Here is a 12,397-nt window from a genome sequence, read left to right on the forward strand (position 1 = left end):
AAGAAACTGGGAGTATGTATTTATCGCAAAAGCAGAAATGTGGGTGTGAGTTGCATTCTCCAAGCCAGCTGCTTTGTGAAGGGAAGGAGAACAGGTGGAAGAAGAAGCATGCCGTTTGATGCAGTGACATCACCAATGTCATTCGCTCATAATGTCACACTTGTTACCAAAGCTGCCCACCCACTCTGTGGTGACCATCATGATGTCATCATGATGATCACAAAATGAAATATATAGTAAAGAAAACAATGCACTACAACATGTACTGGCCTTGTCACCTTTGTTTCTGAAAATTGACACTCCGGCCAACTATGTCATGACAACACTGAGCGAAATATGATGAGTGCTAAAGACAGAAGAGGCCGAGGAACCTATTGTGTTTGTACAGGAGAAGGCACCAAAGAAGCAACAATGTGGCAGAGCAGTGGCGTAGGCAGAAATTTTTTTCAGGGGGGGGGGCACCTCCTTTATCCGACATGGGGTCTGGGCAGATAAGTGTGGTCAAGTGTCATTTTGTGCTCTGTTTCCTATGGGAAAAAAATTTCGGGGAGGGGGGGAGGGGGGAACAGGCCCGGTGTGCCACCCCCTGGATACGCCACTGTGGCAGAGTGAAAGCAAAATTAGAAGTGCAGCATATATGTGTGATTGCTCCACAAGGACAACAGTAGTATTCGTCTGGGCTGGTGACATATGTCTTGTGACAACATACTAAGCTTGCGAATTTGCTGTTGGCCTACAATGTCACAGTGTTGATGTATTCACCAATCTGTCCCCACCACATTAGTAGCATTGCAGCTCTTTACTGTTTTTTATGTATAACGACTGAAACTTTCATATATCTTTTATATCTTTATGGCAACCATATGGCTACACTGTACCATATGGTTGGCAAGGTGTAGCATGCCAACTATATGGCTGGGCTGTCATCTCCAGCATTCTTCAAAGCTTCTCTCTCCCACTTTTCATATGGCCTCTTCAAAGGAGACAGGAGATATGAAGATAATTTTACCTATTTCTTGACCAAACTAGATGAAACTGCAAATGTTGGTTTAGTTTCTTGAGCTAATTTTAAATATCAGAATATATTTACAATAAGTCGAGCAGCTCTTGAGATAATTAGTAATGACCTTCTATTGTTTGATGAAACAATGAAGACATACCTATTTACCGTAACACAAAGTTGCTACTAACATACAGACAAATACTAGAAAGCATAAGGAGTGTAGTGCTACAAGCGGATTTGAAACTGAACAACTATTTCTTAATTTACAGCAAATGAATTCAGTGTTTTCACATAGATAACAAAGAAGATTTCACAGTAAAAGTGAAAAAGAAAAGGCTTTTGGGGCTGTAAATGAAAAATATGCTCTTAGTGTTGCCTTCCCTGCTAATTTAGCTTCATGCTGCAAAAAGTATTATGAACCTAGCAGTCCAAGGCCTTAGCTGTCCAAGGCCCAAAATGTCGTCCTCAGAGACGAGTCCACATTGACAACAAGATGGAGCCAGAGTCAGCAGGTTTCACACCCCGACAACTGTCAGTATTTATCACGGCGTAAGAATAGTTGTACTGACGTAGAAAGAAAAGTGGACAAAAGCTGTTTTTTGAGAAAATGAAAGAAAAAAAAATTCAGCAGATCCCATGCATTGTGGGAATCGGTTTCATGCAAAGCAGTCAGCGAGCACTTCTATGTGGTATTTTACGGCTTTGAGCCAAGCGTTACGAGGTGAATCGACGTGTTTTTGAAAGTGTAGTAGCTGTGTGCACATCATAGGCTTACCAGGCACGTCGACGACAACACCGGCGTTTAAAGGGTAACTTATGGTGCGACGTAACATCAGCCCTCACATTAGAGTACATACGTCAGTATTATCGAAACTAAGTGCACTCTATGGTGCAATCATGGGAATATCATACGTAATTTTCGTTAATGTATTCCTCCGGGGTCGAGCAATGCTTCAATATAGCTTGCTGAATCATAGGAATACAAATGTAATGTTTATTAGAAAGTTATAAAAGCGGAGCCAACACTGGATTCACCGACGTTAATATGATACGACGCCTGTACCGTAGGAGTACATTAGTAGTGTTTATTGCTCTCTTGTGAAATTAGTTAGCCAAAACCACAACCAGAATTGACGTTGCACCGACATTACGCCTGCATAGGCTGTTTTTCCAAACTAGTTTATGGACCTGGCGTGGCTCTGTGGTGGAATACCCAATTGCCACGCAGAATGCTTGGGTTCGATTCCTGCTGGGATCCTAATTTTTATTCTTTTCATTCATCGGGTCAATGCTGCCAATGTTGGTTTTTCTAATCACTCTTGTATTTAAATTACCAATGTGTGTTCTCACCGTTCCTGGGTAGATATAAACTGCCAATCACGTGTGGTGCATACCTGTACATTGCGGCCCGCGGTAAACGGGTATATGCCACACGTGTCTGGAGGAAAGGGGTTGATGATGTATTCGACAAGGTTTTCACGTTATTCATGTCATGACCCGACAGTCATATTCGTCAAATCCTCTTACCCTCCCATGCCAATTTTGGTCTACACCAAGTTAAGGAGGCGATCATGAGAGCACCCAGATGTAGACGGCTACATACATACATGCATAAATACACGGACGAACGGACGGACGGGGATGGATGGACAAACAGCCAGACAGACAGACAGACAGATACAAAAAAAAACGCTCGAAGTGCCAAAGCTTCGCTAAGAAATGCTTCACGTTTAAAAAATTTGTTAGGTAGTCTTATGCAGTAAAAAATATGAAGAAAAATAATGTTCAGTGAAGCAAGAAACTTAGTAATTAGTGCAGAAATAGTTATACATTTCTTGTTGTACAATTCTTGGCCTTCTGAGATGCATGTCTAGTAAGCTGCTTCAGAATGTCAATAAAAATTCATTCATTCATTCATTCATTCATTCATTCATTCATTCATTCATTCATTCATTCATTCATTTCTGAAAGTGCCCATGAACTGCTCTAGGCTTTAGTAAGGGTGCATCTCCAAAGACAATAGAGCAATAAGAAAAAATAAGTATTTACTACAAGCAACCAGACAATGTAAAGGTTCAGTAACTGCTCAACTAACCTACAGCTGTAGTGATTTCTCAACAGGGCTTGCACTACTCACTTCTCAGCCTGTAAGATGAGGCAGATGCTGCCTTCCCTCAGATCAAACATATGGGGAGTGTTCCAATTCTTCTTGCTGTAAATAAAGAGTGAAATAGCAACATCAAACTGCTTGCAATTTCAATGGATTCTTGACGATGATAATTTTCACTAAATGAGAATACTGCAGATGGCATGTGAGACTGTGCAGAATGATAAAAACCCACAGACAGGCATACCTGCTGGCCACAGTAAGAAAAGAAAAGAATAGAAACGAATACAAACAGGTGGACAAAGCACAGGTTAGACACGGGGAGACATTGCTGCATTAATGCTGCCTTTTGCTTAAAGTAAAACCCTGTAAGAAACAACATGAAACTAAAACAAAATACCAGAACAACATGTGGGTGCAAAAATTCAGCTCATCTTTCGAAGTAAATATATTCTGGCACTTTTAGCTTAGCTTATTGACGTGACCAACACTACAAGGTATTCCGCAACCATATAGTTTCAGTCAAGACAATGTTACTATGTGTTCTGTTGCAGTAGTAAAATAAAGAAGTCAGTATGTCATACGTTTAGTTTTCAAAAATAAGTGCCCCCACCCCAGCTTATTTCTTCCTACAATACTAGAATTTCCTACTCTAACGTGTGTGCGTCTGTGCGTGCGTGTGTGTGTGACGCTAGATGTGGTAGCCGTGCTATGGTTCATACGCCATGCTTTTTATTCCACTCACGCTCACTCCTTCATCATCGCCTTCTCATGCCATGGCTTCATGTGCACATGATTCCCCCCCCCCTCCCCCCGAAAGAGTGCGTGAGTTACTAACAACAAAAGTGAACTAGAAGTGTTATATGAGAAAATCAGGCCAATAGTTCCATGTCCCTGGTGAGTTCAATGACCTCATGAGAACTTTAAAACATGGTTCAGCAGTCTAGCTATGTCCAGCACAGCTCTGGTAAGTGAGGCTGGCTGTTCCGCAGCAGATGACATAGGCTTCCCCGGTGCCTGGACACAGCTTGAGCTCCCGTGAAAAACTAACAATGTTGAGATGCCTTATAGCATCGACTGGTCAGATGTCGTAGGAGTCAGTTTCTTCATTGTGATTTATGCACACACCGTGTTTCGAGCTTGCGGGTTCGTTGATCGAGTCTGATGAGACGATGGCTCTGTACTTCCAGAGTACAAGGATGCATTTCATGTCTTTTATGACGTTTTCTGGGGTGGTGTCGTAGTTTTGATTTCTCTTGCAGAAAACTTCCTTGACGACCTTCCTTTCTGCGAAGATGTCTTAGATAATGAATTTGTGTGCGGTTTAGTTGCCTTGCTTTCTTGTGTTTTTCTTTAGGCTGTGATTGCGCTTCCAATGACGTTTTCTTTCGTCGTTGCCTTTGTTCGAGTCTCTCTTGTCGCTTAAATTTGTTAACTTGCCTCTGCTAGCCTTGCTGATGGGATTGTGAAAATCTCTGATGATCTTCATCGCTGAATGAGCATACACTGTTGGTTGCCTCAGAGTAATGTAGTGGTGAGAGATATGCATGTTCTGTGTCACCCGAAGTAATAAATGCCTTTTCGTCTTTATTGTTGGAGGTGGTGCTGTACGGCGAATCCATATCACTTCGACATTCCGGGGGTTGAAAACTGGACGATACTGCAGCAGACGCTGCTTCACTATTGAGCTGAAAACCTTCGATGAAAAACATTGCTCTGACAAGTCGCAGTGTAGTCTGGTTTCGCAAGGATTTGCCAGCTCGTCATGCGTAAATGCAACCACTTTGGGAGGCGTGCCGCGAGTTTCATCAGCTGATGCCAAACCACGTTGTGGGCCGTGTATGCGACACGAAGCATCGAGTGATTTGGTTTGTTCAGCAACGCCTGGAGTCCTATGGTGCAGTAAGCAGGTAGAAAATGCCGATTTCTTTGCCCATGAGAAACCTGGCGGTAGGTTGGGTCTTTTGGGAAAACGGTCTGGATGCTTTTCGGTCAGCAGATGCTTTACCTTGTCTGTCAGGAATTGTAACTTCCTATTTGGTGTTCGAATGTGTAAGGTATACTCGGAAGATTCATAAGATGGTACAATCAATTTTCTCACATGAGGTCTCGTTTGGCAAATACGCTTGCTGCGTGAGGACTCCTCGTTACTGTGATGAGAGAGTTGAAAGGCCTCCAGCTGATGGGTTATGGACAAGTCTTCATCATAGTCTTTAAAACGGGTGATCATTTCTTCTTTGATCTTTGTCCACGACTCTGCTTTCGAAGATATGCGTAAGGTAAAATCAGAATGCCTCACCAGTGACGTAGTCATTGAAGTTGGCGACCACCTCCAGTTCTGACTATGATGCAGCGGTAGCGTGGCGTTCGAAGAGGTCGAACCAGTCCTCTACTGGTCCATCCTCCGCTGATCCGGCGTACTGTGGGATGTCAAAGTCTGTCGATGATGTGGTCATGATGCTGGTCGTTGTGTGCAGCTAGGTGGTTCATGTATGGTCAGGGCATCTTGTTGATAACTTCGTTGATGACGTGCGGCTGATGAAGTGGCTGCCAGTTCTTCATCCTGTCAACTTATGTGACATTAGATGTCGTAGCCGTGCTATGGCTCATACACCATGCTTTTTATTCCACTTACGCTCACTTCCTCATCGTCGGCTTCTCTTGCCATGGCTTCATGTGTCAAATATGTGTGTGTGTGTGTGTGTGTGTGTGTGTGTGTGTGTGTGCGTGTGTGTGCCTGTCTGTTAGTATTTCTTTTCAAGTTTTGCGCTACAGTACCATATCCTTCTTTCGCTCCAAGATGGTATATTTGAAATGGAAGAAAATGGAAATGAAGTTATTGTGCACCTTGAAGAAGAAGAAGTCATCCTAAACGGTGCGGCATAAAACCAGCTAAGAGGCTAAAAAGAAGAAAAAGAGCTGAAGCATTTTTTGGAGGCCTTCAATAGATGCCAGAAACAAGAAAACACTGCCGACAGTCCAGGACAGTGCGCCTGTTTCCAGGAAGGACCATGTGCTCTTCAAGTCTAGTCATTGCCATTATGCCCATGAAACAAAGGACGGTACCGACAATAGCACAAGATTGTGTTAATCTTGTTGCAAAATATCCCTATACTGTTCATTCACTGTCTTTTAGACTACTTTTTTGTTGTCAAATCAAGCTCAAATGAAACGGCCCAACCTAAAAGAGCCAAGTCCCAATTTTACTCCTGAATACCGACAATAGTGAGCTACATATATTTTATCCGCAATACAGGTTTGAAGTATTTTGGTAGCAGGAGCACACTGGCAAGAAACTGTTGGAGCAGGCCCGACCATATTGGCAGTACCAAACAACTGTGTTTTTCTTAGTTTCACTGTGGACTTGGCTCTTTTAAGGTTCTGTTATACTCCGACTTTCTCAACGTGCACATGCGAGGAGGTTACGTTTCATCACGTTAAGCCAGCGATGCTTTTCCAGGCACAAATTGGGTTCCCCAACAGTCGAACCGGTTCCAACGCGATGACGCGACCACAGCTGGAGAAGCGCATACGCAGTAATGCGAAGAAAGCGCCATGCCACCTGTTGGAAACCCAGCAAACAGCCTGCGAAACAGGTTCCAGATATGCGCGCACCCAGCGTGAAATGCAACAGGAGCTATACAGAGCTGGGCAACGTCTGAGCACGCTAGAAGCAGTCGGCCACGTCAGTGGTCAGGCGCCGCCGGACTATAGAGGGCTATGTTTTGTGGACGTGACGTTGCTGTGAAGCGCATGCACACTACGTCGGAATATATCAGCAGCTTTAGAAAATTCTAAAGACGTTATATATATATATATGCTACTAGTTTTCCAAGAGCATAATTTCAATACAGTAGTACCACCTTCATTCTCTTTCCATTTCTGCAACACCACTAATCCCAAAGCTGCTCTCCTATTAATACTTTAAAAGCAATATGTCTATGGTTCGACATCAACTATGTTAACCAATTCAGTGAGAAATTTGTGAGTAAGGTATCTTAGGGGTCATGTTGCACTTCGTGATGCATTAGAGCTTAGTTTACATTTATAAGCAAGATAGAGTGACAGAAAGCATCTACTTTCAACCTTTTTACTCAATTACTCTACTACCCCCTGTTAAAATATAATTAAATCTAATTAACACAGCATTATGACAGAACACGAAGATTGGGCTGACCTGTATATGTAGCACTGGTTTGATGTAACCACAATCAAGTGGCCAAACATCATGGATACCTTGATGATGCTGTCCTGAAAGTCCATCGTTTCTGTGATATCCGTCACAACATTTTTTACGGCCACCATCTTTCTTCCCACCATAGAAACCTCATAATTTTTCCACTCAAGCCTCCTAGAAGAATAACGTGAAAAAATAAAAGGAAATGTCAGTGTGAAAGCTTGTTACAGAGCCCCTTTCTCAACTGGTATTTACTGTTGGAAATGGTGACGACGATTTAGTATTGTGAGGCCCAAATGCCAAATATGGGCCATAGACTGTGAAATCTTGCTAAGTAATAACAACGTTGAACAGGTATCCCCGAGACTAATCACAGTAGCTTTCCCGAAGCACAAGAAGTTGTGGGTTTGGTGATCACATGGAAAATATTCGTCCCTTTGCCAAGCTACTCTATATATGCTGATTTAAAGAGTACTGACACCTTTTTTCTTAGGCGAGTTTACTCTGCCATACAAACCTCCTGCGTGCAGAGATGGCTCTGAGCAAATGTGAAGTTCAGCAAATGCTGATAAGATATTTTATTTCGATATTAAAGTCAATTTTTCCATCACCGACATCGACACTAGCTTGACGTCAGGCTACAGTACAAATTCTGGTGACTTCACGCTGCAGTCTGGCTAGTTGTGATGACGTCATGTACCAAAACTTCCAAGATGGCTGCTGGTGCGTCACCAAAACATTCAAAATGTCCACTTGTGTGTCACCAATGGAGCCACGGTGCAGAGCGGTCATGGAAACGTCACTATATCTTGCACGAGCATGTGACGAGAAGCTCATACCGTGTTTGATGTCAGGGTACAGTAGGAACCAAAACTAGCTTTTAAAAACACACTGTAATTACTTTTTCAGGGTGCACTCGCACTTAGCACTACATTTTCTAGGCTCTTGATGGCTTGGCCTTTCATTTGGCGCAAAAAGACAACTGAAAATTTTTGTGTCAATACTAGGGGGGTGTGCGAATATTCGAAATTTCGAATATTTTTCGAATAGTGTTTGCTACTCGATTCGATTCGCACTGGAATTTTACTATTCGAACTTCCCAAAAACAAATACAGTCAACGTCCGATTAAAAGTGACCCCTTCAGATTTTTAATATGCTTCACCTCATTACACTCTCATATTGCGGCAAAGCTGCCTTTCAAGCTCCGTTACGGTCGAACTTGGCTAAGACGGTCAACGTCCGATTGTAAGTGGTCCCTAGATTTTCAATATGCTTCACCTCATCACACCTCAATATTGCGGCAAAGCTGCCTTTCAAGCTCCGTTACGGTAGAACTTAGCCAAGACACAACGTCCGATTGTGAGTGGTCCCTAGATTTTCAATATGCTTCACTTCATCACACCTGTGTATTGCGGCAAAGCTGCCTTTCAAGCTCCGTTACGGTCGAACTTTGCTAAGACACAGTCAACGTCCGATTGAAAGTGGTCCCTACATCTTTCAATATGCTTCACCTCATCACACCCCAACATTGCGGCAAAGCTGCTTTCAAGCTCCGCTACGGTCGCAAATGTATTAACTCAAGAAAACGCTGGTTCCAACATGGAGATGAAAGATGTAGCAGAGGTGGGGGCTCAATTAATGCTGTTTTGGACCCTAAATTTTGGCAGGAAGTCCGAAAAATCGGAAGCCGAAGCTTTATAGCATACAAAATTTCAGATGTTCTTATATATCGACGTCTACGAGGCAGATTTGGAACTCCGGACTTGAAGGGAGCACACCCTTGTCCGCCACATCAGTTGGGCTTCCATAGAAGTTGAAAGAGGAGGAGAGGCTGAGGAAATGGCATCTTTGCCTATCACGTGTAAAGTGTTGTCGGCAACACTTTGGTTGCACCAAATCATGCACATAAATACAATTCGGCCTCTACATTGCCTCATTCTTGATAAGACAACTATGAAACACCACCCCGCCAGTGCTTCATCAACCTAGCAAAAAGAAACACTTTCATGTTGCTATTCATAAGAATATGCTTAGGAATCTTCTCTAACTTTCTTTTCTGCAATTTCGCTTCGAAGTATTCGAGAAATATTCGAGAAATATTCTAGAAATATTAGAAAAATATTCGATTCGCACTCACACTTCAATATCCGAATTCTCTTCGCACCCAAAATTTTGCTATTCGCACAGCTCTAGTCAATACCCCTTTAAACAAAGCCAGCAAGAATTTCTTCGAAAGTAATTTAGACAGTGGGGCACCTCATGTCAGCTGCCGTGAGAGGCTAATGCCCCATCGCGGGACACCTTAAAGGGGCCCTGCAACGCTTTTTGAACATGGTGAGAAAATACTGCCAATCAGTAGTCAAGGCTCCTGAGAACATGTGAGCCAAATAGTAAGCGGCAAGGAAACTTACAATTACTTTTCAAAGACAGCTAGAAATCGCTCGCTCTTCTCTCAGCAAATTACGTCATTGATGGGCCCGACTGTTTCATAGGCGGAGAGACATGGCCATTGGCTCATTTGAGCATTCATGTGCTGCGTAGTTACTATGGCCGCCGTGGGATGCCGCCATGCACCTGTGCCGTGCTCTTAAAGTGCTAGAATTACGCACTACAGAAGCGCACTAGCGCGCTCGTGGTCACGCCGAAAGTGAGCCGCCATGTTCAAAAGAAAAGAAAAGAAAGTGCTCATGGTCATGGCGCACACTGACATTACTTCTTGCCTCCTTGTCATCCCTTCCTGCGTAGTGCTCAGTGTGCTCATTGGGACAAAAGGAGAGAGAAGACGCTTAAAGTGGGCAACAAATCCCTGTAACTCTGCTTGTACTTTACAGTTTTGAAAAATGTTTGCGGCAATCGTTTTGTGAGGAAATAAACTCCAACAGTGATGTCCCTCGATGATTACTTGGAAAAGTGCTGCAGGGCCCCTTTAAGCTCTGGTTTGTGCATTGGAAAAGCCCGGAGTTGAGAGCTGGCCTTTATTCTTTGGGGGAAGATTAAACCTTGGCTCTTTGCCATCGTGGTATCATCTTGAGGGTCGTGACCAAGTCTAAGAAGCCATGTTCCTAGAGGCAAAGGCATTGATTACATGTGCAATAGGTTGCATCTGCTTGCAATGAAAGTGAAAGACTGGTAGATCCAAGTATGGCCTCCTGGATTCATTATGGTCATGTGCCAGTGGCGAACCAAAAAAAAAGAGGAACAACGGAGAAATGTAACTGCTTTCATTTTAACATTTAGCGCAGCGAAGTTTTTGCAAAATGTTGTGTACATTTAAAGGAATGCTTGCACAAAACTATTGCCATTTATTTTTTAATAATAAGTAGATCTTCTAGGCATATATTTATGGCAGAAAAATGTTGATATATACTAAAAAAATTATAATTATATAGTTACTTAGCACATCCATTCCAGGCAGCACGTTGAAAACTCTGGGTTTTCTGTGATGCCAGTGAGGTATCAAACAATTAAGTGTGGCCAACAGTTTTCAAGTCAGTTTATAGCCTGTGCGAGTGTGGCACCTTTTATATAATGACTATCAGAGTGGTGAATTTATGCTCCTAGTTCAGTGCAGCCAATTAAGAATCTTCAGAACTTACTTTATTAGAATGAGTAAGAGGTGTATATGTGCAAGCAGTCGCTGTTTCACAACAATCAAAACACAGCTGAGTATGCAAAAGAATTAGGCAAAATTCAAAGGCAGAGCATGGACTCGGGTGATGCAATACAAAGGTAATTAGAGAATGCTGGAAAAGGTCTTCATGCTGAAGCAGACCGGAAATAGTGGGATGGCGATGGTAGTAGGCCTGGCTGCACTGAAGAGTGGTGCTATGTTGGTGGGTAGGGTGCATGTGTGCAAATATATGCATGTTTGCAGTGTGAAAACAGTTTGGATCCTCGTAAAAGGAGTTAACTAGTGCTTGTCTGAATTAATGGCGCACTCACCTATTAATGATGTGAGCAAATATGACCTGTCCATTACCGCAAGCACCAGCCACCTGAGTCCCATCACTGGACCACTCCAGAGCGTATATGCTCTGTGTTTGAGGCTTGTCCAGGGAGTACGACCACTGGAGGAAGAAAAATAAGATAAAATAAAGTTACATTTCGTCAAAAGGCAGTTGTTAAATAGAAAAAAGCTTGATACATTACCTCCTTCAAAACTATAAATACTTTCTCAAAAAATTCTTCTGTCAGCCCTACAAGGTTCTTACAGGAGTGGCAACTGAACGAAAGAACACCGCCTTTGTCCTTCATAGTACAAGGACAATGTGTGGTACCAGCTGAGGGAAGGACAGTGGTGGCAGGTAGTACGTGCAGAGTAGTATGACATATATGTAGCTACATTTGAAGGCACTGACAAGTGCCTTAAACTGTCATGACGTTGTGATAGAAGTGAGAAGACCACAGTTTATAGTAATAGAATCAAACAGAATGTAAGGGCTCCTCCTCTCCAGAGACTTCGACCCAGTGTAGTCCTTACACAAGCCACCACTTCTGCGTGCTGTAAAGTTGCTAACTATGTGAAGACAATGAGCAGTGTCCGATATGCTCTTCTCCTGCGTTTGCAACGAATGCCCATCATCCAGTTTGGATGTGCTCTGGAACAAAAACGATGCGTGAAAATGTACATAGGGGTTGTGAAGACCTGAACACTACGAATGATTGTTCATGAACAATAAGTTGCTTTTGTAGTATCTACATGAAACAGGGTTACGTGCTTATACTCAATCTCATTACTGTGTAAGACAAACCGAGCAAAAAAATATAATTAACAATAATGATAACCACTTTTGCTGGTATTAGCATTCCATGCACATATAGATGAAACTCGATTTAACGAAGTGGTGACCATGACTTGAATTATTTCATTAAATTGGGATGATTGTAAAATCAAGAAAGGAATTTCTGGTTCTTCAAAACCTACAACTGTAACTTAGCGACACCCAAAAGCTACTGCGACAATGTATTTGCTGCTAACCCACACCTGCGCATGTTAAATGTCGACGAGGGTGGCTCAGACATGAAGCCTTCCATGTTCGGGTAGTGCACACCAGGTAGACGTTCACATGAAGCTATGACAGACTACCGATATGCAAAGATGGGAAGAAC

At 42.8% G+C, this 12,397-nt stretch overlaps 1 protein-coding gene across 1 annotated transcript in view; it reads right to left on the reverse strand.

Moving 5' to 3' along the window:
- LOC119386283 (intraflagellar transport protein 80 homolog) overlaps nucleotides 1–12,397 on the reverse strand; it is a 37,352-nt gene that overhangs the window by 16,416 nt on the left and 8,539 nt on the right. The window contains 3 exon segments of the mRNA XM_037653610.2: nucleotides 3,141–3,215; nucleotides 7,288–7,461; nucleotides 11,231–11,355. Of these exon segments, the coding sequence (XP_037509538.2) occupies nucleotides 3,141–3,215; nucleotides 7,288–7,461; nucleotides 11,231–11,355 (374 nt within the window).

This window comes from Rhipicephalus sanguineus, chromosome 3, assembly GCF_013339695.2.
Source record: "Rhipicephalus sanguineus isolate Rsan-2018 chromosome 3, BIME_Rsan_1.4, whole genome shotgun sequence".
Taxonomy (NCBI): domain Eukaryota; kingdom Metazoa; phylum Arthropoda; class Arachnida; order Ixodida; family Ixodidae; genus Rhipicephalus; species Rhipicephalus sanguineus.